The sequence below is a fragment of the Peromyscus leucopus genome, chromosome 2 (genome assembly GCF_004664715.2).
Source record: "Peromyscus leucopus breed LL Stock chromosome 2, UCI_PerLeu_2.1, whole genome shotgun sequence".
Taxonomy (NCBI): domain Eukaryota; kingdom Metazoa; phylum Chordata; class Mammalia; order Rodentia; family Cricetidae; genus Peromyscus; species Peromyscus leucopus.
Window position 1 is genome coordinate 68825254 of NC_051064.1, and position 23973 is coordinate 68849226.

The 23973-nt window shown below is 39.6% G+C and overlaps 1 protein-coding gene across 1 annotated transcript; it reads right to left on the bottom strand.

The window, feature by feature from the left end:
- LOC114683452 (phospholipid-transporting ATPase ABCA1-like) lies at positions 1-7266 on the bottom strand. The gene is made up of 6 exons (XM_028857764.2): positions 6854-7266; positions 6434-6568; positions 5447-5550; positions 4835-4927; positions 3951-4194; positions 1-3318 (listed from the first exon to the last, which is right to left on the bottom strand). Exons 1-6 carry the CDS (start codon positions 6959-6961, stop codon positions 3178-3180), a joined length of 825 nt encoding a protein of 274 aa, XP_028713597.1. The 5' UTR covers positions 6962-7266; the 3' UTR covers positions 1-3177.
- Between the last annotated feature and the right edge of the window lie 16707 nt (positions 7267-23973).

Genomic DNA, 23973 nt, shown 5'->3' on the forward strand with positions numbered 1-23973 from the left:
TTTGTGTAGACCAGCAGGACTGTCACAGCTTTATTTTGTGACTCATAACATAGAAACAGGCTTTTAAAAACACTTCATATAAAGTTATTGACAATACAATTTTTTTCAGTTTTTTTTCTTTTAATGAAAATGATTTAACTTAGAAATCTGCTCTGAAACTTTTGTCTAGTTTTGCAATTCTCAGATACTCCAGTGCAAAAATAGATCCATTACAGACAGCATAAAGTGCTTGGAATAAGGGCCAATGACAAAGAAAAAGCACAAAAACAGCTTCATCCTAGGGCCCAAGGGAAAAGACCATACCGAATCCATATGGAAATAGAAATGCTCTATAAAAAGGGATGCAACCATTTTGAATCAGAACAGTATTACCATGGTATTACACTACTACCAGTAAATAGTAACAAGAGTACAAATTAGTATTTCAGTATCAAAGTGGTTCCCCAGTACACAACACATGGCTCTTTGGAACAATTTTACCTGATCTATACAACCGTGAGAAGACAGCAGACAATCCCTTTAGGTCAATGACTACTATACAGAGAGCAAATGATGTGTAACATTTAGTAGGCATGAGGCTTATGCTTTCAGTACAGACGTCTCAATACAGTAGTTTGAGGTTTGTTGGTTTCATAATGAATTGCGCTGGGGATGTAGAGAGAGAGGACTCACTTTCTTTTGTCTTTCTCATATTCACAGTTAGTAAGTTTTCCAAGATTAAAAAGAAAAAAAAAAGTAAATCAGAAGTGTATGTGCTTGAGAATTTCTAAACTCATATGGTACATCACCATAGGGAATACAAGGAAATTTTATTTGAAGATAGGATTTTAAAAATCTCTAAAATAATTACATTTACACAAGGAAATTAAAGATTGCTGTTTAGATAGTGTAAAAGGTAAACAATACCTACAGATTGTTTCTAGCTTTAGAAAAGATTTTAAATCTACAATGAATTAGGTTTTTTTTCAAAATGGTTCACAGTGCTTTATGCTTTTTGTTGTTATTTGTTTTTACTATGGCCTCAAAAGCAGAGTTATTAAAACAATGATTTGCTCAGGGCTGTAGTGTAATGAAAAGTTAGCATATGATAATAGTGGACTGAGAAAGCCAATAAAAGGTTGATTTTGAAAAACAAAGATTTTTTTCTTTGAATTTTTTATCTTTGATACATAAATACAGGGGTATGCCAATAATTACTGGAAATATTTTCATTGTCATTTTAGAAAGCTATGTTGACATTAGTATCAAAATAGTCATTTTTCTTTTCAAGCAATGAGTTACATAACAATAGTCTATAAACTTATCAAATTTGAAATAGATCTGAACTCTTACACTTCCAAATGTATTGTTTAAATTTTAGAATAAGTTGAAGAAATGGGTGACCGTGAAAGCTCACTTGAACTCTGCCATGCAGGAATTCACTCAAATTTTTGTTTTGTATGGAGACACATGACATTGAGCATTAGGGAAATAATATGTTTTACATAGCTTGCCAATGAAAACATTAAAACTTGGGTTAGAAAAGTCTGAAAAATATTCCATGTGGAATAGTTCATTGATTTTTATGATTGGTTAGATTGAAGAGATGAAATATTTGAGATTGTCAGAGGTTTAAGTGGGTGTCTAGGATCCTGCAAAGCCAATTAGTTTGAAGGTCCCAAAGGTCACAAGCACAAGTGGTATCCAAGAAATTTCAAGCTAGGTGTTTTCTCCTTAAAAGAGTTTGTTGTTAACTCACCCTTCTTAGTTTTTGTATCAAGTGGGCAAGGGAGTGGCCATATTCTTTCAGTGGATTCAACAATACCACCTATATCTGTAAATCAGTCAGGTGAATACATGGCACAGAAAATCTGCTAGTCACATCCCTCACTCCTATCCACATATCTACACATTGACTACACTCCAAAAATACTTAATCAACAAACCAAAATGAATAGTATTCTCCAGGATCTTAAAATGTGGCATGAGATGTTGACTACCATGTTGGTTTCTGGTCACCAGGCACTAGTTATACATTCCATCTGCAAATTTACCAAGGAAAATAAGGTATGAGGCAGTGTGGCCATGTTCCTCTATGCCACCAACATCTATACATATGGTTCAAGGTTCCAGAAGCCACTGGTAAAACTTAAGAGTCCAAATAATATTAATAGTGCAAAGATTTTTGTCAAAATTCCACCTTTTCATTTTCTAGGTTAATTAAAACAGTTAGAAATTATACTAGCAATAATACTACATTTGTGTCAAATAATAAAGGATCTTGAGATGCAGCGTACCGTGTTGTGTTAACAGACAGTCAGGACGAACAGACCCAGACCTCCCACGTGTAAATGCACCAGCTCTTTCATGCTACACCCTGAACTTGGCAGCCTGCAGCCCCAGCAGTTGGGTGCTGATCTGTTTCTAATATCGCTGATCTAATATGTCTGAAACCTTCTCAGAAAGATGACCTGGTGCCCCATGACTCCAGGCACCGGCAAGACCGAACAACAGAACCAAGTCTCCTGTAGTTAGAGAGATCCACATTTTGCATGTAACAGCCACAACAGCAGCTCATCAAAGAAAGAACCAAAGCAGGGCTTTAGTCACACATGGCACCATTTTGTCACCTGATATTTAATGATGTTGACAGACAGCAAGGGGGAGCTTTCACAAAAGTGTGTGTGACACACCTCAGTGCTTCAGACCTAAGCAACTTGGCACTAGTAATTCTGGCACATTCATTGCCAGCAATGGATGTGTCACCAGGAAACCATTTTTTGTGGTTAAGCATGGCTTAATGGGTGCCTTTGACTTTGATTACAACTGACCATGACTATTTGATGGATTGTTGTTGCAATCCCAGTGAGAATACACAGGAACAAAAGAGTATGAATCCAAACCCATAGTTCGCTTGGTTCCATACCAGAGTTTCACATCTGTATAAGGTAATGAACTAACTTCAAGTCATTTTCTCTAGAGAGCCATACAAGACATAGGCTACAAAGGCACTGCCCCTGTAATGGAATTGTGAGTTCTCGTTGCATTGAATTGCATTGCATTGAATAGTGTCAGTACAGTATCCAGTTGGTTTTTCTCCACAGAAACGCAGGACTCTTTCTTCTGGAACACTCGACACAGTGCGGAGGAAGATCTAGCTCTCCCTTCCTTTCATTCACCCTGTATGAGCAGGACTCCTCATACATAACTTTCTTTCACTTTCTCATCTTGCAAAAAAGATGTTAGAACAGCCACATCCACAACTGTCTGATTTTTGTGTAATGACAGGTCCTTTAAGTGGTCATCATCACTTTGGTCCTTGGCAAAGTTCACAAATACCTGTCAAAAGGAAGATGGAAATTCATGAATACCTCTTGACTTGCTCTTTTGTTATTGTAGTATCATTTTTTATTTATGGTTGCATTTTTTCCCTTGTGTTGAAATTAGGTCAGGTAGAACATAGACTTGAGTAAGTAGTTGAACTAGAAAATGCTGTGTGAAGGGGAGAATACTTAAAAAACATCAAAAGCACTTAAAAATTATTTTCTACATTATCCCCATACCACCAACTGCTCAATCATCTACTTATCAACCATCACTTCGGCATATTTAGGCTTGTTTAAAAAGAAGAGAAAAAAATACTTCCTGGATACCTATTAACTACCAATTCTGGTATATTTTGTTATTTAGTAGAAATAAGGCACCTGGCAAAATGTCTGGCTCATGGTTGATAAGCAATAAATGGTAGTTATTATGACTGCTGCTACAACAGTCACGATAACTACATATACAAGAAAGCATCACCATTTTGCATGTGCTCATAGAGATTTATACAGAATAGGCAATAATAACAGAGAAGGAATCAAAGGAATCAAAGCACAGACAGGCTGAACTTCTCTCAGGCTCACGGTGGGAAGAAAGGACCAGGCATCCTAACCCTGCAGCTAAAGTACTTTTGACTGAAGGCTTACTTGGTCAAGTGTTGTCTGGGAGACAGAGTAGTCTTCTATGTGGAGTCGTTTTTTGCTCTGGGAGAGGATGCTGAATATCCTGGCCAGAGACGACAAGGAGGATGGAAGCTGGTACTGTAGCATGTTTCGGTGTTTCTCTTTTAGGACACTTCCTGGAAAGGCGAGTCCAAAGAACTCCTGGACAGGCTTCAGGTCAGGGTTGGACCCTGCTATTCGTACAACTATTGTGTAACCATCTCCAAACCTGAAGGCCGGAAAAAAAAATACATCCAAATGGAGTATTCCCAGACAACTTCTCAAGAGGATACTTAACCCCGGAAACCCAACTTGTACTGAGAAAGGGAGATCTCTGGCAGACCTACAGAGCAGTTTCTGAGAGAAGGAACCTATTTTATTGACCAAATACCAAATCATGCTTGGTGCCATGCTCAGAACCTTGAAGACAAGATTCCATTAAATCCTCAATGTGGACCCATGAAGTCTGACACACAGGCAAACAGAAGCCCAAGAAATTTAGGCACCTGCCCATGTCCCAAACTTAACTCCTGAGTTATGGTAGGGAAAGGATGTGAACCCATTTCTGTTAACTCCATAGTGTGTGCTTATTATCATAATATCACATATGAATTATTAAATTCAATTTATATAACAAAATTCAGAAGAGTCCCCCTCCTCTCAGAGAGGTTAAGGAACTTGCCTACAAATCACACAACCAGTACATGGTAAAGTCAGAATTGGACTACTGCCCATTTAGACTTCAAAGTCCATGTGCTTTTCACTATGCTCTTTTGTTTTTATTTTAAGCCACCATATATACACTCAACAAAGAATAAAAATCAATCATTTCACTGGATGCTATCCCAAAGAAAAATTATCTCTGTTACCTGTTTTTCAGATGTTGGACACTGCCAAGGCACCTGAACCTCCCATTGACCATAATGGCCATCCTTGTGCACAGAGCTTCACATTCTTCCATACTATGAGAAAACAGAATGAGGTTTTCCTTTCAGAGAGATGCTCCCTTAAGCATCGGAACATCACCATGACACCTGGTACTTTAAAGAAACAGATCCCCATTATCCTAGGGCATCTCTTGCCAAGATACAGAAATGATGTTCTCCTCTGTCATGTGCCTTACAATTGTGAAAAGGTAGAAATAATCCCAATGTTTGCGCAAAGAAAAGTTACATAAATTAAAGTAGATCTTCATGAAATCCAGCTATAAGAAATGATGGCACACCTAAATTTTATGACTTGAAATAATGTTCTCAGTACACACATTATAGTTACATTTTTTTGTTTGTAAAATACTTAAGTGTTTATAGCTTTGCAGAAGAAAACTCTGAAACATATACAGACAAATGATAATAATAGTTATCTTGAAGTGGAATAATTCCAGGTGATAACTCTTTCAGTCTTTGCCTTTATTTCCTGATTTTTATAAAATGACCAAATATAATCACACACTGCAAAAGCTGAGACTACATAGTACAGACCTATGAGATGTAAGGACCACGGATCTCCCCTCTTTAACAATGCTTAGGGCACAATTCCACAAGAATCTCCGAGCTTTGGGATCCATGCCTGTGGTTGGTTCATCCTATAATTAGAATAAAACAAGTTCAATTATTTGCTGGGAAAAAATTACCAAAGACATTTTTTTTTTAATGCTAAAGATCATGCCTGGTGTGGTGGCACACACCTTTAATCCCAGCATTGAGGAGACAAAAGCATGTGGATCTCTGTGAGTTCAAGGACAGCCTAGTCTACATATGAGTTCCAGGCCAGCCAGGGCTACATAAGTGAAACCCAATCTCAAAAAAAAAACAAAATAAAACAAAACAAACAAAAAAAAACCCTTTTTTGTCTAAAACTGTTTTTGAAGAGTAAGGTTTAGGTAAAACTGTTACTCGTAGTTTTTCCTAAATCATTCCCTGTTCTCTTATACTTGCTAATCTTATGGAAATCTCATATTCACATGGTCAAGTTAACATTAAAGCCTCAACTCAGGATTCTTCCCACACCTCCAGTGCTTTCTACAAAATGAGGGTCAAGGGCCATTGCTCAGTCTGACGTGTTTTTTATTTATCTGTATATACGGGACTATGGTTCAGTGGCTACTGTGGTCACCTTGAATCAGTGTCCTCACTCTCTACATTTGGAGGATGAGCATGCAGTCATGAGTCATGACGAATGTTCCAGAGAAAGATCAAATCACACATTCAGCTTCAGCCATACTTGTAGGGATTACCCAAGGCAAGGAAACAAAAGTGCCTGGAGCATATCTATTGGGAGCCTGTGAAGGTCCAGCAGGGTCATCCAGTGTGCTCTGTGGGAGAAGCTTCGCTCTGCTTCTCCAAGCAGTCAGTGGCAGACTGACGTGCCGTCACCATGCCAGGATATGCAAGGGCTCATATGTGACTTCAGATAAACCATGCTCATTCAAGACAGAAGAGTAGCTTCCACCTTCTACTCACACTCACCAGAAACACCACAGGAGGCCCACCGATCAAAGCCATGGCTGTGGAGAGCTTTCGTTTGTTACCTCCACTGTAGTTACTGGCATATTTTTCTCCATACTTTACAAGGCCCAGTTTGCGAATTGCCCATTCACCAACCTAGAGAGAGAAAAAGCACTTAGATTTTTGTCTGGTGCAGTACTGGCATCATGCTTGAGTGGGACTCAGGACTCAGCTCCCTCTGAGGACCCAGAGGAGGGAGAAGAGACTCCTGTGGTAGGACCTGCACCCGCTCCTTGCCCCCTAGCCTGTGTTTCGCCTACCCTCCCATCTCCCACCATGAGAGTGGGTGCAGAGACGAACTGAAGCACAAGCAAGGAAAAGGTCTCAGGTCGCCATCACCCGGGTGTCAAAAGAAGTCTGGCCTTCTGGTTCCCACAATACCTTGCCAACTTCTTTTTCTGGGACTCCCCTCAAGAGGGCAAAGAACTCCACGTGCTCTCTCCCGGTCAGCAGCTCTGTGATGGCATCGAACTGAGGGCAGTAGCCCATGTTCTGATGTACTTCATGGATATCTGATAAGATGCTGGAAAGGAAGAGAGAACCAGTCAGGTGTTCAGTCTCCGGAGATACTCTGATGGGACAATCTGGCCTGACATTCCTAAAAGAAATATGCTTGTACAGAACACAATCTACACATGCTTCTGAAGCCTTTCAGTCCCTGATGCCAATTCCTGTGAGCAGTAAGGTCTCTCTCTCTGCCCTGGCTAGGTCATGTTAGTTCATGAGTACTTCAACCGCAAGCTTGGTCCAGTTTCCAAACAAGTCTCTGTGGTGGACTAATCTTTTTGTACACTGTGAAGATTCGTCACTCAGACTAGTTTAATAAAAAGCTGCATGGCCAATAGGTAGGCAGGATCTTCAGGGCAGAAAGGATGCTGGGAAGAAAAAGGGCAGAGACGGAGAGAGTCTCTAGCCAGAAGAGGAAGCAGCATGGGCAGCACAGAGTAAAAGTAATAGAGCCACAAGACAAAAAGTAGACCCATTTATTCCTCTATTTGTTTATTTTATTATAGACCCTCTAACATATGGTAACAGGAAAAAATACACATATAGATAATTTTACTTATACCTATAGAACCTCTAGGTTCTATAAAGCCAGTCAAGCTAACAGTTGCTATTATGTGAAAATTTGGGCATTCATATCCCAGGCTGATGGTTGCCTTTCAGCCACTTCCAGCCAGCCATGAACTTGACACATAGGCACAGTCCTCTCTGCTTCTTTAGTACTCTTGGCTCAGCCACCTCAAGACTTATAACTTAGGTACCCATGGTCACTGTGCCTGGCTCTCACAGCTACGTTTCCCAAGGCAGTTGTATAATCAGTAGCTGAAATAAACATTAGGGTATTCTAGTTACTGTCATCTTTTTATGTTCCAGGAACTTGCTACTAGAACAAGACTGGGAAGTCATCACTAGTCCCAGAACTTCTATTCTTGGCCAGGCAGTGGTGGCGCACGCCTTTAATCCCAGCACTCAGAGCAGAGAGGGATCTCTGTGAGTTCGAGCAGCCTGGCTACAAGAGTCAGAAAAAAAGTACGCAGAGAAACCCTGTCTCCAAAAAACCAAAAAAAAAAAAGAACTTCTATTCTTTTAAGGGTCCTTTAGATGAAAAAAAAAAATCAGCAAGAGATGGGAGGAGATGGATAAGTTCATTATGTTCCTGACTCTACAATAATACTGACTGTACCTCTACCCAGTGTTTCTGAACTATGAGCAACCTCCCATTACTGGACTGTGAAATAAATTTAGTAGGTCACAGCCAGCAATTTTTAAATGGCATGACACAGACTAGAATACGAACGATTAGGGTACACAGTAGATGCCATTTTAATGAACTTTCCATTAGGTGTATGTATGCCCATGTGCCTATGTGTCTGTGTATATGTACTACATTAAAACATAAAATGTACTTTCTACATGGCCATGATCAGAAGAGTTCAGAAGGCACATAATATGCATTTATTCATATAGAGACCAGAGAAGCCCCACATCTTTAGAATACTCAACGAAAATACCACCTAACAGGTCTCTAATGTGTAGTTATATACACAAAAATTAGAAAATGGCTTAACAGTGGCTTTATCAATTGGCACACACTTTACAGAGGGCAATTACACAGGTATATATGCCCTTTATAAGGCCCAACAGTGCACAAATGTGGTGAAATGTTTAATTTTACAAACAGGTCTGTCTTAAAATTTAAAAAATCAATCAAGAGACAGCCTGAATTATCACACAGCAGCAATACACTGGAATGAGAAATTACGTAGTTTACATGGCTCAAGTGTCCTTGTCCTGGTGCAGTCCTCCGCAGCTTTATCCCATGACTCAAGTATCAGGAACATCTCTTCCATCACGTTGTATATTCCAGCACTCAGGAACTAGTCTTAGCATGTGGATTTGTGTTACTTACTATACAGCCATACACACTGACATCTACTGATGTAATGATATTACAGGTGGCTGACTGAATCACATCACAGTTCATTTCTGTTTCTCTGGGGGAACATCAGGTTTATTCTTTGTTTGTAATGTTTATATTCACTGTACTTCCGTATTTCAGTGCACAGATGATTGGCTTCAACAAATGAGTAGGTTTTATTCTGGAAACTTTACCATTTTAACTCTCAGAGAGCAGCCTTGATTTCAAGGTCTAAGGGATAATCTGACTGTGAACCACCTTTGGGAACTACCTCTCGGTACATTCATACAAGCTGACAGGAAATACACTTTCTTGTTAAATAGTCAATGACTCCTGAAGGGAGCATTATCTCTTCATGTGGGACACTCCATTAAAACCATGCACGTGTGTGTGTGTGCGCGTGCACGTGCGTGCGTGCGTGTGCGTGTGTGTGTGTGTGTGTGTGTGTGTGTGTATGTGTGTGTGTGTGTGCATGTGTATGTGTACATATATATGTGTTTTAAGTAACTTCATAAAATAATATGCTTTCTATGACTTTTAAAAATATACTCAGTGTTATTTACATACCTCCATCCCTCTCCCTCTGTATCATACTCTCTCCCTCCTTCCTCCCTACCTCAGTTAAGTCTTCCACTCCAATTTTCCCCTTTCTCCATCATGGGACCTATGTCTTGCTATTCTCTGTGTCTCTAAAGCTCCTTTTCCCCATCCCCCAATGGTCTTTTTCTACTTTACTGGCTTCTACGGCTATTCCAAGTTACACACTCAAAACAAAATATTCAGAGTTAAGATCCACAAATAAGAGAGAGCATATGGTGTTTGTCTTTCTAGTCTAGGTTACTTCTCTCAGTATAATATTTCCCAGTTCCATACTTTTATCTGTAATTTTCATTATTTCATTTTTCTTTACAACTAAACAGAATTCTGTGATGTGTGTGTGTGTGTGTGTGTGTGTGTGTGTGTGTGTGTGTGTGTAATATTTTCATTATTCCGTCATCAGATGATGGGCATTTAGTTGTTACCATTTGCTGGTGATTGTGAATCAAGCAGCAATTAATATTATTGTATCTGTGGAGTAGGATGTCCAGTCCTTTGAGTGTACAGGTGGGTTACCTATTAGATCTATCTTTATTGATTTATTTTTATTTTATGTGAGTATTTTGCCAGCATGTATCTATAGGCAGTATATGCATGAAGGTATGGGGCCAGAATAGGGCATTGGGTCCCTGAAACTGGAGTTAAGGCAGTTGTGAGCTTCTCAGTAGGTGCTAGGAATTGAGCCTGGGTCCTCTGAAAGAGCAGCCAGTGCTCCTAACTGCTGAGTCACGTCTCAAGCCCCAGTTTGTTAGTTTTATGTGTCTAATTTATAAATTGTTACTTTTAATTCCTGAGAAAATGGAGCCCAATTCAGAAAGTCCTTTCCTATACCTGTATCTTGTAGGGTTCTGCCTATGATTTCTTCTAGAACTTTGAGGTTTCAAATTGAGGTCATTGGTCCATTTGGAGTTGATTTTTATACAGGGTGATGAATATGGGTCTAATTTAATTCTCCACGTGGATATCCAGTTTTTCTGGTACCATTTGCTGATGATGCTGTCACTGTTCACTGACGAGCAAAAGTTGTGGATGGGTTGGCTCTGTGAGGAAGTAACATTTTAAGAATATTGTGTGCTTGAGTATAAATTATGTAGTAAATGTGATAACGATGCAGAGGAATGTGTAAGACTTATGTTTAGAGACGTTCACACCAGGGATATAAGCATGGAATACAATGAAAATGGTATCAGGAGACTGGAAAGATCGGCAAGGTAGGAGCTACAGAGAATAAAAGGAAGAGGTTGAGCAGTCATTATTGTAGGACCTTGTCTGCTCCAAGGTAGGGATGACATGATAATGTGGCCTCTTCACTATCTGCGTCCTAAGCACAGAACTGGACAACACAGTTGTCATTTTCTATGTAACTGTCTTATCCATTATGTGGAGATGAATCATTTAATCATATTTTCAATACAGAGTGAGGGAAAATTATTAGAGGAAACAAATGAAAACCCACATGCCAGCAAAGAAAGCACAACTTTTTTGGATCCAAAATTGTATGTCTGTGTGTCCTTGGATTAGCTAGCTCTACCACTCTAGGTAGAAGTAATTGTTGCTGTAAAATATACAGACAATTATCTGTTTTGTTTCATCGTTTCTCAATTTATTTTTGTATGGCCATCCTTAAATTCTGGGAATTTACAAGAAAAACATTTTTTAAATCTCTCTAACATTAACAAAAACAAGGTTTTTGGTTTCTGCCAAACATCATGTCTGACTTTGCCAATACATTGGGTTACAAACCATATACAACTGTTGAAAACCAGTTTCCAAGGAAACAGACTGAGATGCTGATTTGCCACTGAAGGATCATTGGAGAATATCCTTAGGAATATCAGCTGTCAGAGGATGAGAAGACTGTGAAGAGAGAGAAGTTAGCTGTGCTCACTTGTCTCCTGGAGCCTCTGGGACTCCCATAGGAATCCAGGAAGCTAGAGTAGGCCATTAGAGACAACCCAGATAAGAGGGCCAGAATGGAGGCTTCTACTCCTAGCTACAGTACTCCCAAAATGTAATCTTTGCACAGGAAAGTGGTAAAAAATCTTGGCCAGGCAACTCTGTGGCAATCCTCAAGGAGGAACCTAGCTTCACACTTTCATTCACCAGAACTCCACATGCCTGCAGAGTGGGTGCCTCACTCACTGAATGCTGTGTGCATGGACAGCTGCTGAACTACAGATAAACACTTTGTGGATGGGGGGAAAAGACAGAGAAGGGGAAGAAAAGAGCAGACTACCTAACACTGAAAATGAAGTACCCCAACTTTTAAGTACATTTAGGGCTTTTTACATATGATGGCATTAAAGTCCAATAAAATTAACCCAAATCCTTGGGCTTCTGTGGCTAGATGATCATATAGCAAAAATTGTATTCTTTATTCTTCTGTCAAGGTCCCTGTTTCTCCCAGTTTGCTTCTACTGCTTAGCAACAAGTGTTCCCTGGGCTTGGGCCTTTCTCACTGTTTTAACAGTACTTGGAAGAAACAGGAAAGCCAGCCTGGGCTAGACAGCAAAACCCCATTTCAAAAATATGAACAAATAAATATAATATTAATTGATTCTTTAAGAAGAAAATCCAAGAATGAGTCTTAGCAAACTAAGTAACTAGCACATAGTCTATAGTTAAGTATAGTTGTTATGGGTCTTAGTTGTTCAGAGATTCACCAGTCTGACAATGAACAAATTTTAATAAATAAGAGACTTTTTTTAAAAACATTTATTGATTTTCTGTGAATTTCACATCATGCATTCCGATCCCACTTATCTCCCTGTCCCGTCACATCTGCCCTCTGCCCTTGTAACTTCCCCCACAAAACAAAACCCAAAAAAAAAAAAAAACCACAAAGAAGCAAAACAAAACAAAAAGAGAAGAATCTTATGGAAGCCGTAGTGTGTGGCCTATTGAGGTTCACAGTTTATCCTTTAGTCTATTCATCTTTACTTACAAGTGTTCATTGCCAGGAGTCATTGGTCTGGCTTGAGGCCTCTGGTTTCTGCTACACCACCAGTAATGGACTCTCACTGGAGCTCCTCTTGGACATCCTGTTGATGTCCTGTGTCATGGAGATCATGGTGTTTTGGATCTGTAGGTTTGTCTCCTTCACATGTTCCAACAGTTCACAGAATTGATGGATGTTGGGGTGGGCCAACTCGTAACCCTGACTCCGGCCTGAGGGGTAGCTGGGCTGGTCAGCTCCCTAGGTTTTCTTCATCTCACTATCCAGTTGAGCTCTCCAGCATTGCCTTGGCTAGCTCACCCAATGCAGCCTACAGCAAAGTGTAGGGCCCTCTCTCCTGATTGCTGTAGTGGGCATTCGAGTGTAGTGAGCGTAGACTCCCCTTGCTCTTATATCCTTCCTCCCTCTCTTCAACTAAACTCCAGGATTTTGGCCAAGTGCTTGTTTCTGGGTCTCTGCTTCTGCTCCCATCAGTCACTGGATATAGGTTCTATGATGACAATTAGGGTAGATACAAATCTGAGTGCAGGGAGAGGCTAGTTCAAGCATCCTCTCCACCATTGCTATGAGTCTTAGCTGGAGACAATCTTGTGAGTTCCTGGGGTTTTCCCTAACTGCAGATTTTCCCCCATCCACTTAATGGTACACTCTGTCAACCTCTCTGAATTTTTAGAGAGTGTGATGATTGTGTGTTGTCTGTTTTCCTGTATAACTGGTGTATTCACAGGCAATGCCTGCTGGTGTTGGAGGCTGGGCAATTGGGATGAGTGGTGGGTAGGACAGTTGGAGGAGGTTCTTGTGATTCCTTGGAGATAAGATCAGAGAGAAAAGGGAGACCACAGCAGGTGTTCTGCTACAGAGCTGGGAATGAGAGTGGGGGGGATTGGATCTCAGGAGCAGGAGGAGAGGTGTGGGTCTGCCTTCAGCCTACTTGTTGCCCTGGTAGGGGCAGCCCTTGGGTTAGCAGGGGGTGCCTGCTGGAGTTGGGTGGGGGAGGAAGGGTGGGAGGGAATGGTCTGTGGGATCCACAAGAGAGGAGGGAAGGCTGCAGCTGGTATTCTGGTGCAGCATTAGGGACAGACTGTGAGGTGGAGTCTGGGGGGAACAGAGAAACAGGAAAAAGTTTGCCAAAAGTCACATATTTTTAATTGTGATGGTGGTTACAAGACTCTGTATATAGAAATAAACTTCATAGAGTTATAAAGGCAAGTGTGTGCCTACACATACATAAATGTATTTAAAAATCATACACTTGAAAGGTTTGTATTCTATTAATAATGTCAAATCAATGACAGCTTTGTGGTTTTGAAATTATGCTATCACAACATAAAGGTCAGAATTGTAGAACATAACACCATTTGAGTATATACTTATTTAGAGATAAGAGCATTTTAGAACATTGGCAAAACAAGTTTGAGATATATTATGAAATAGTAGTGGTACCGTTATTTTAATTTCTTAGTTTAAAACTGTAAGCAACATTCTTAATTGAGTTGACCACACAAAAATCCGTGGTAGGCCAGGTTTTGCCCATTGTTTGCTGATATCTAAATTATATGGCAGTGTGTATTATAGCCCCCACATTGTTAATTTCATCGTTGTTATATAAATAGTATCTTTAACTGGTTCCTGGAAAGATCAGGTAAAATGTTTAGGTAATTTTTTAAAAACTACCTTGTTATTTTCAGACCCAAACTATTCATGCCAGTTCTCCTCAAGATTAACCCCTATGCCTAGGTATGTAGTAGGAGACAGCCCAGCCTCTCTCTCCTCATTGGCCTTGAAGTAGCACAAACGTGTTCCAGTTTCCATGGGAACCCTTGTTGGTGCTTTCTTCCTCTGTAGAGATGTACTGGAGAAGGGACGACAAGGAGGAATGGTGAAACATATCACAAAGACTTAGGGAAAGATGCCAGCTTGACCTAGGCCCTCTACATATATGTGACAGCTGTGTAGCTTTATCTATTTGTGGGAATCCTAACAATGGGAGCAAGGGCTGCCCCTAACATTTTGGCTGGCTCTTGGGAACCTATTCCTCATACTGGGTTGCCTTGCTCAGCCTAAATACTAGGGGAGGTGATTAGTCTTACTGCTACTTGATACGCCATACTTTGTTGATACCCATGGGAGGCCTGTCCCTTTCTGAACAGAAACAGAGGAAGAGTGGATGGAGAGTGAAGAAGAGGAGGGGGGATTGGGAGGGGAGGAAGGAGGAGAAACTGCCCTTGGGATGTAAAATTAATTAATTAATTAAATATATTTGTTTGTTGACCTAAAGTTCAGAATCTCTTTTCAGTAAGTTTAAAGTGTATTTTCATAGGACAGCCATTTCCTCACATCAAATTAATGTACATACACTGCAATTAACATCTGTCCAAGGGTGAAGTTAATTATTGATTAAATAGTAATAGACTGCTCTTACTATTCCTATGGAGGACCATTTTCTAGAGCCACCATCCACATATTCAGTGGAGAATTCTTAGAGAATAATATGTAGAATGCATAGACTGTCTTCATTTATTTTATTCTATGACTTTGGAGTTGTTCTTCATGATGATTAATGATGCTGTTTTTGTCATATTGTCAAATGACTTTCTAAATATTTTCGCTTGTATATAGTGTGGTGCCCTCAATCTTGTTCAAAGAAGCTTCTTATTGTTGTGAGTAGTGGTTAATGTAAAGATTGTTAAATGTGCTGAGAATAAGGACTATGAGTGCTCAGTCATAGATTAGACAGCTATGTCAATCCCATCCAAGGCTTCAAGAACATCACAGGCAAGGGAATGGAAAGGATGTAAAAGCTGGAGGATGAGGAGACACACTTTGGAATGCTATTCCCTGGACATGACATGGTTCATAGCAGCTGTACAGGACCTATACAAGGTCAAGCCAGTTAAAAAGTACAGCATGGAGGAGCAGGAACTCCTGAGTATCCACCCCTAGCTGAGGAGTGGATAGTTTTAGCAGTTGATGGTTACCGGGGGAGAGAGAGTTAATTTTCTCTAGAAATGTAGCCCTGGGAAGGTTGCCCATGCCTCAGTGTATGACTCCATACCCATGTGCATAGAGCAGTAGTAGCTGAACTCACTGGGTTATAAGAAAGAGGACATGAAGTTGGGAGGGAGATGTGCTAGGAGAAGTCAGAAGGACAAAATGAGGAGGATGAGATCAAGACACATTGTGCACATGTATCAAAGTTTTAAATAATAAATTAAAATTAAATATATTTCACAAAGGAAATTTAATTCAAGTAATTATTAAAAGGTTATAATGAAAACAATGATCTAGATTTTATGAATGAAATAAAGCACATGTCCATTGTGAATTACATGTTTTTCATTGAGGTTTTTATCTTCTTTTCATTTTTTCTGATAGAATAAGTTCATGAAGGATGCCATGACCAACCATTTTTGCAATAAAAAAGACATATAAATAATAAAATAAATAAATCCACAGGATAAAAGCAAATCCCTTAAAGACATGAAAAAATTAACAGATTGAATAATCAAAGATAAATTTAGATAGATAGTATATTATTTAATTATGGTGCTTTAGGAAAGTCTGCTAAACTCTAATGTAGATGTTAATGCTTTTATCATGAATGTGCTTTTCCAATATATGGCTCAATTACTATGAAATATTTGAATTCTGAAAGACAATAACTTACTCAATAAAACAAAAGTAGTACATAAAAACATGTATGCCTCACAAACCCTGTTTCTGTTCATTAAAGATGAAGGAACTATATCAAAGTTATTTTTACATCAAAAGATTACAGAATAATAATTAAAGAAAAGCCTTCAGATGTGGGAGGGGGACACAGGTGTTCAACAGATAAGGGAGGGGTGGGAGTGATGTACATAAGATGTTCAGGTACAAAAGTCTCAAAATTTATTTAAAAATAGATCATAGATGTGCAGTACTGACAGCTAAATAACATTTAGTAAAATTTCTACAGATGGATACATGGAAGTGTAAGTGATGATATAATATTCTCAAGGAATTGCTAATGTTTGATTTAGGAGTGCATAATAACAATGTTCCTAACTCATCAGCAGCACTAAAAAGTGACAAGAGGCCACATGAACTTTGAACAACCTTCTCAGAGGATAGCCAGTTGAATAATACAGTACAGTCTATAAATCCAGGATTCATGTGGCTGTGTAGCCACATGAGATATAAATTGTGATACACCTTAATTATGGACCAGAATTCAAACTTAAGTGATATCTGCCCATGTCTGATAAAATCCCTTTTCTTCTGGATTCAGAGAAGACTCATGCAAATAGGAAGTATTATCCTCTCTTTGGAAGCGCCTTCATAGAGAACTAAGAGAAGATGAAATAAAGACATTCAACAAACTGGGGAAACTGTGAAGCTCTTCATCTCCCTTAAGACAAGAAGAAAACATAAAAGTTGTTCTTTTTTTGTCAGCATAAAAACTAGAAGCCAAAGCAGCTACCTGATGCCCACTGTGAGGATCCAGAAAATGCAAAAGCTGGCAAGTGGAAGACCCTGGCCGGTTGCCCGTGTTTACAGGTGGGTACCAGTGACCCTTGATTGAGAGACACATACCCGGCAAATGAAGTTAATTACTCCTAACACTACTGGTCCTCCAGCAGGAGTGTTATTTAATTGGAATGTTAATCATCTAATGAAGACATTCATGTGAAATTCAACAATGCACTGTAAAGTATCATAGACTCACTTGATACATTCTCACCAAAAAATGTTTAACACAGACTTATATGCTTGTTTGTGTCCAACATTATTTTATATAACTAAGTGTAAAGGGGAGACTATTGGCCATGCTTACATTTTTGCCAACTTTATGTATCAGTTATATGGCTGAACCTAACAGACCAACTCCAAGGAGGATAATCAAGACAAAAAAAATGTAAGATCGAATAGCAAAGTGATTACTGGCTTTATAAATGAGCCTATAGGAGATTCTTCAGTGTGCCCAAACAAAAGCTTTGGGATTACAACAGCATCCTGGGAAAACTGACATTTGAGGTCCCAAGTCTATGCTTAGCGAATGAACAGTTATTGTACAACATGACTGTTGGACAAGCTAACACTGGCAGAAACATTCTAAAACACAGTTGCTCAAAATTAGCCTGGGAGCAGTTTGAACTATTTCCTGTTTCTCCTTCTGGGTCCTGAAATGTCTTTATGCTGGACAATTATGGCCTATATCTTTGTTGAAGCTCCATGAGAGTACACATTACAGTGACTCATATGTTCTTTATAAGGCCCAACAGTGCACAAATGTGGTGAAATGTTTAATTTTACAAACAGGTCTGTCTTAAAATTTAAAAAATCAATCAAGAGACAGCCTGAATTATCACACAGCAGCAATACACTGGAATGAGAAATTACGTAGTTTACATGGCTCAAGTGTCCTTGTCCTGGTGCAGTCCTCCGCAGCTTTATCCCATGACTCAAGTATCAGGAACATCTCTTCCATCATGTTGTATATTCCAGCACTCAGGAACTAGTCTTAGCATGTGGATTTGTGTTACTTACTATACAGCCATACACACTGACATCTACTGATGTAATGATATTATGCATTGCTGTATAGTTATATACAGAACACATGAGTCATATGTAATATGATTATGAGCAGGACTTCTGCCTCAAGATAATCAGGAGGATGAAAATAACTGAGTATGGGTAGAGGAAGACTGACCGGGTTCTGATGATTAGATACGCTTTATAATCTGCAAATAGGACTTTATTTCTTACTTTGGGATGTGGGTCTTTGTGTGTGTGTGTGTGTGTGTGTGTGTGTGTGTGTGTGTGTGTGTGTGTTACATGTGATTTTGGTGTCTTTGCATACATATGTGTGATTGTACACTCCTATGCACATACTGAAGTCAAAGAACATTGAGTACCCTCTTCTACCATTCTCTGCCTGTTCCTTTAAGACAGGGTTTCTCACTGAACCTGGAGCTCTGCTGGTGGCCACAAATCCCAGTAGCCCTACTGTCTCCCCCTCCCCAAGCGTCTTTGTTACAGGTTTGTGTGGCCATGCCTTTCTCTTTTACGTAAGTGCTGGGGATTTGGATTCATTGCCTCATATATGAGGAACAAGAGCTCTTACCTATTAAGCCATCATCCCAGCCCCTATAATTTTTACTCTTTAGTTAAATGTTTCAAAATGAACACTTCCAAAAGATTGTTTAAAAAAATATAAAAATGTTTGTTCTCTCTATATATGTGCCTACACACATTTACAAACATGTACATGCATATAATCATATATATACATATATATGTATATACATACATACATATGGACAGAGATGGAGGGAGTCAGAAGCATGCATGTTTGTGTGTTTGTATATAATAAGAATTGCTTTGTTTGGATATTTTATGTTATAATGTTTTTGTTTGTTTTGAGTTTCTTTTTTGTCTCTTTGGGATTTCTCTTTTGAGAAAGAAAGAATATGAAGTTGGGTGGGAAGGAGGTGAGGAAGATCTTAGAGAAGTTAGGAAAGGGGAAAACAAAATCAAAATATATTGTATCAAACATTTTTAATTAAAAAGAATTGTATATGTATTTAGAGAATTCTTAATCATGTTGAAAATAGATAATATGACACTTAGGAGTGTAATTTAGGTTCATTTTGAGCCATTCTTGTCAGTTCTTAGAATTTATCCTATAAAACATGTGCTATACAATTTAATAAATTATTTCTAAGTCATCATCATACTCCTACTGATAAAGACATTAACACAGTAGATATATGACTCATAGCCAGTAACAGTAACTCTAAAGATGACATCATTGGGATACAGCTATAATTACAACCTTTTTATATTCTTGGAACCTCAAAAATATTGATAAGTGAATCAAAATTAAATATACTTTGCAATCTGTTGGAGATATTTGATTTTCTAGAAAGAGGGATTTATTGATGAACCTGTACATTCTCTAATCATTCAGTAGCACAAGCATTCTCAGCTAAATTAAGCCATATCGCACCCATTTATGTTCACCTGCATGATATTTTAACAGATGCTGTCTTCCAACACTTCTTCAATGTTTTCCACTCATGATACAGATATATAAATATATAAAATAAATATACAAGTAATCATTTATTGCTAAGTCATAAAGAAATCCATATTTCAATAATTCTTTGATGTAAATATAATTTTACCCTTTAATTGAGCTTAAAATTTGTATACTAGTGAGATGGAATGTTCTTGTTTATTTTTACAGAAAAATTTACATCTTGACTGAACATTTGATATAGAAGGATGTATATTCAACATTTTTCAGATTTGGTTGATATTGTGAATTTATAATCATCAATGTAATGGTGCTGATTTGGAAAAATGTACATTAAAAATAGTAGAAGTATTTTACAATATGTTTAAAAATTGTTGAAAATCTCTCTCAAATTCAAGCCAACACTCTTTTAATATTTTCTTGAAACTTAAGTCAGCAACCAAAGCACATTTTTTAAAATTAAATATTCTAACATGACTAAACCAAAAGATCTACTAATCTGACACTTTCATACTGAGCAGGGACAGGAGGGATTATTTATAGCCTTTGTTCACTATAATTAGGCCATCATGTTTCTAACACAGAGAGAGTAAAGGAAGCCTTAAGTGAGATAGTCCTGAGTAAATGAGCACTGTTTATATGGGAACAGCTATGTCAAGGACTCCAGGACTTCTGACCCAGGAGACAATTGGAAAGGCCATTACCTGTATGAGACAGGCTGAAGAGGGGTGGCAAAGGTCTCCTCCAGAGTCCAAGTACGAGTTTATGAAGGATAGATCACTGTATGGAAGAATAGCCACTGCAGCTTCCTACACCCCACCCACCCCCCCACCCCCAGGCTCTTTACAGCCTGACTGCTTGCATAAAGACCTCCCACAGAGACTACCTAGCCTGTGCTGTACCTAATAAACACTCTGGAGTTCCAGGTTGGACAGTAGTGGTAGAGGTACCACCTGACCCATGATCCCTGTGTGCAACTGTGTGTCTGTGTCGGGACTCTCTTCTCTTCATTCCAGCTTGGGTCTCTCCTCTCTTTAAGCAGCTTGGGACTTGCTCGGCACCAACAGGGCTGAAAAGAAAAAAAATCTGTGAAATAAAAACATTGCAATTGACAGTATATAATATTCTTGTTCTGTGGTGAGATGGCATGCTTTGTGTAAAGTATGCATGTTGTGTGTTTGGCACAAAGGCACAGTGAATTCATATAATGAGGAATGCAAAAGCTACCACAAACAATTCAGACTCATTTCATGTTTGGTTTTGATTAACTTTTGGTCACTGGGTACTTAGAAACCTTTTTTTTTTTTTTTTTTTTTTTACAACTGTCTCATTCAGTGATTCTCACATCTGGGCCTATAAAACACAGTTTAAGAGGAAGTGGAGTGAGGGCTGGAGAGATGGCTCAGTGGTTAAGAGCCCTTGACTATCTTCCAGAGGTCCTGAGTTCAACTCCCAGCAGCCACGTGGTGGCTCACAACCATCTGTAATGGGATCCCCTGTGATTGAAGACAGAGCACTCATACATAAAATACGAGAGTAAATAAATCTTTGAAAAATAAAAAGGTGAAGTAGGTGTGTTCTACCTAATAAAATAATAAATAAATAAATAAATAATAAAAATAAAAGCCTGTATATAAGTTGGTGGTGACATTCTTGATAATTGTGACAAAAACTTAAATCAGGTGGGAAGGGTTTGTCCAAATAATAGAAATAATATTTTCTCGTGCTTAGAATCCTGTAATAGTCAAAAAGTTATAGATGGGCCATCAAGAAATCTCAGTTAGAAAAGGAGCAGCTGCCAAGGCAGATGACCTGAGCTTGACCCCTCTGACCTGCGCACACTTTGCTCTACATGCACTCCCCCCACATAAATAAGTAAATAAATAAAATTAATTTTTATTAACAAAGCTAACAATAAAGGACTAGAAAGAATGGAACAGGAGTCTGTTCAGTGTAAGGGCTTTGGCAGAAATGTGTCACTGGGGTCCAACCAGAGGTACCTATAAGTTCTCTACAGTGACAAAATTCCATCTCCAGAGTGACAATAGAAGAAGACAGGATTTATGAGCAAACCATTTAGATACAAACCTGGACCACCTGGAGGTTAGCGTAGCACAGAGTAGAGTAATTGAGTGGAGATGTAGAGTAATGCCGCCAAACAGGAAAGAGAAAACCAAGCAGGAGAGTACGTTCAATGCCTAGCTCTCACAATGAGCAAGAGTTGCTGGTGAACCTGGACAGCATGGCCCAAGTTTACTCTGTGCCCAGATTGCTCTTCTAGATAAGTGTCTACAGGAAAGGACAAACTCATACTGGATTTATTTTGGAGTTTCAACTCATTTGAAAAATAACTGTAATTGATTTTTTTCTCCCTAATTACTCAGGAAGATTTGAAGCATTTCTGTTCATTTTTGGCTATGGATATCCACCCTAATCTCTCTTCTAGACTACTTCCTCTGTCAGTCTGCATCCTTGAGATCTCAGCAGGCCTCAACCCATCAAACCTGATGCTAGTGCTTCTTCCCCAGCACTCCAAACCTTAAGAGGCTCTCAATCAGAACCTCCTGCCTTGGTCTGAATTCTATGGTTGTGTTCTTTCACTGGGGGGCAGTACAAAAACTCCTCCCACCACTCATTCTCCGCATCCTCATTTCTTCTCCTGGCCTAATCTCGTCATATAGATGTGCACATGGAATGTGTGAATGATAATAATGGAGTGGATATTAGGGGCATATATCTGGCTCTAGTAACTAATAGCTCTGAATAAAAGATGTGTTAAGAAGCAGTAACTGCTCCCCCCACTTGGCCCTTGCCACCTGTGGCAGGCTGGAGAGCTGACACAGCCCCTCACCAACTGCAGCACTTGGGAAAGTGGGCCCTGCACCTAGCCCGAGCAGCATAGTGGAGTTTACCCCTCTTGGCAAGGGCAAAGATGAGCCTGGATGTGAACATGGGAGATCTGCCTGCCCCCATCTGCCACAGGGTGGTGTGAGCGAGGGAGAGATGTTCCACCACCCCTCACCACTTATAGCAGATGGACGAGCTGGCCCTGAGGTCATATAAATGGGAGAGCTGGCCCAGCACCTCACCAGCTGCAGCACTCAGGAGAACAGGCCCTGCACCTCACCTGGGCAGCACAGTAGAGCTAACCTTGCTGATTGGGGCTTGGATGAGCTGTTTTGAAGGGTGTGAGCTTAAGAGAGCTGGCCATATCACTTGTTTGTCATGTGGCAGTGGGTAAGGGAGAGATGCTGCCCCCTTGCAGCCCACAGCAGGCAGGAGCTGGCCCCTGGGTCATGACAGCAGGAGAGCTGGCCCTGCCTCTTACCAGCTGCAGCACTCAGGAGAGTGGTCCCTGCACCTTACCTGGGCAACACAGTAAAGCTGACCCTGGTGGTGTAGGTCCAGGTAAACCAGATGAGGGCATGAGAGCAAGAGAACCAGTCCCATCCTTTACTGCTTACTGCATAGGGTGAGCTGGCAAGGCGGTGCTTAAGAGCTTGCCCTGGTGGTGAGAATGAGGGAAAGCTGGTGGACTGACCAACCCAGCAACCAGCCAGGCTCAAAAGCAAGGCTATGAGTTGGCCCAGCCCAACATCCACTCCATCTATGATCTGCTTAGCACATGAAGGGGCCAGTCCTACAGATCCAAAGCTGCAGGATCTCCACAACACAGGATATCCAAGAGGAGCTCCAGTGAGGGCCCAGTATCAATGGTGTAACAGAAATCAGAGGCTAAAGATCAGACTAATGACTCATTGCAATGAACATTAGCAAGTAAAGATGTGTGGACTAAAGGGTATACTATGTGACTCACTGTGTCACACTATAGCTTTCATGATGAGATTTTTCTTTTTCTCTTTTTTTCTTTTCTTTTAAATTTTATTTTGTTTTATATTGGAGTGAAATTGCAAAGGGATGGCGAGATGAGAGGGAGCTAGATGTGTGATGTGAAATCTACAAAGAATCAATAAAAATTTAAAGAAAGGAAGGAAAGAAGAAAGGAAGAGGGAAGGAGGAAGGAAGGAAGGAAGAAAGGAAGGAAGGAAGGAAGGAAGGAAGGAAGGAAGGAAGGAAGGAAGGAAGGAAGGAAGGAAGGAAAAAAAGTAACTATGATTCCCCACTACAGCACCTGATTCACTTCTGAAATATAATGTACTTTGATACTGGTCATAATAGTTGTGTTTTTCAACTTACTGAAATGTCAAATGACACTAGGAACTTTACTTGTTTATCACTAGCAAGTTAACTATGGCTTTGAAAGAATTAATAATCTAACTAAAAGTTGATTGGAGTTTTGGGAATAAAAATATATGTACCCTGGTCTCTTTGCTTCCCAAGTTTGGATGTAGCCATCCCTCTGTGTTTCCACATAGCCCACTGGAATCATGTACTTCAAATATCATAAATAATACAATTATAATGGGAGTCATGGTATTTGTGAGATTAAGATTGGTTTGAAGCAAACTATAGTCCTCAGTAAATCTAGCTGAGCATGACTA

Coding starts and splice junctions, on each gene's coding strand:
- LOC114683452 (XM_028857764.2), bottom strand. CDS start 6,961: ATGGGCTACTGCCCTCAGTTCGATGCCATCACAGAGCTGCTGACCGGG. Junction 5,551..6,433: donor GGCCTCCTGTGGTGTTTCTG/GTGAGTGTGAGT, acceptor TTCTAATTATAG/GATGAACCAACCACAGGCAT. Junction 4,195..4,834: donor GTCCAACATCTGAAAAACAG/GTAACAGAGATA, acceptor TCCGGCCTTCAG/GTTTGGAGATGGTTACACAA.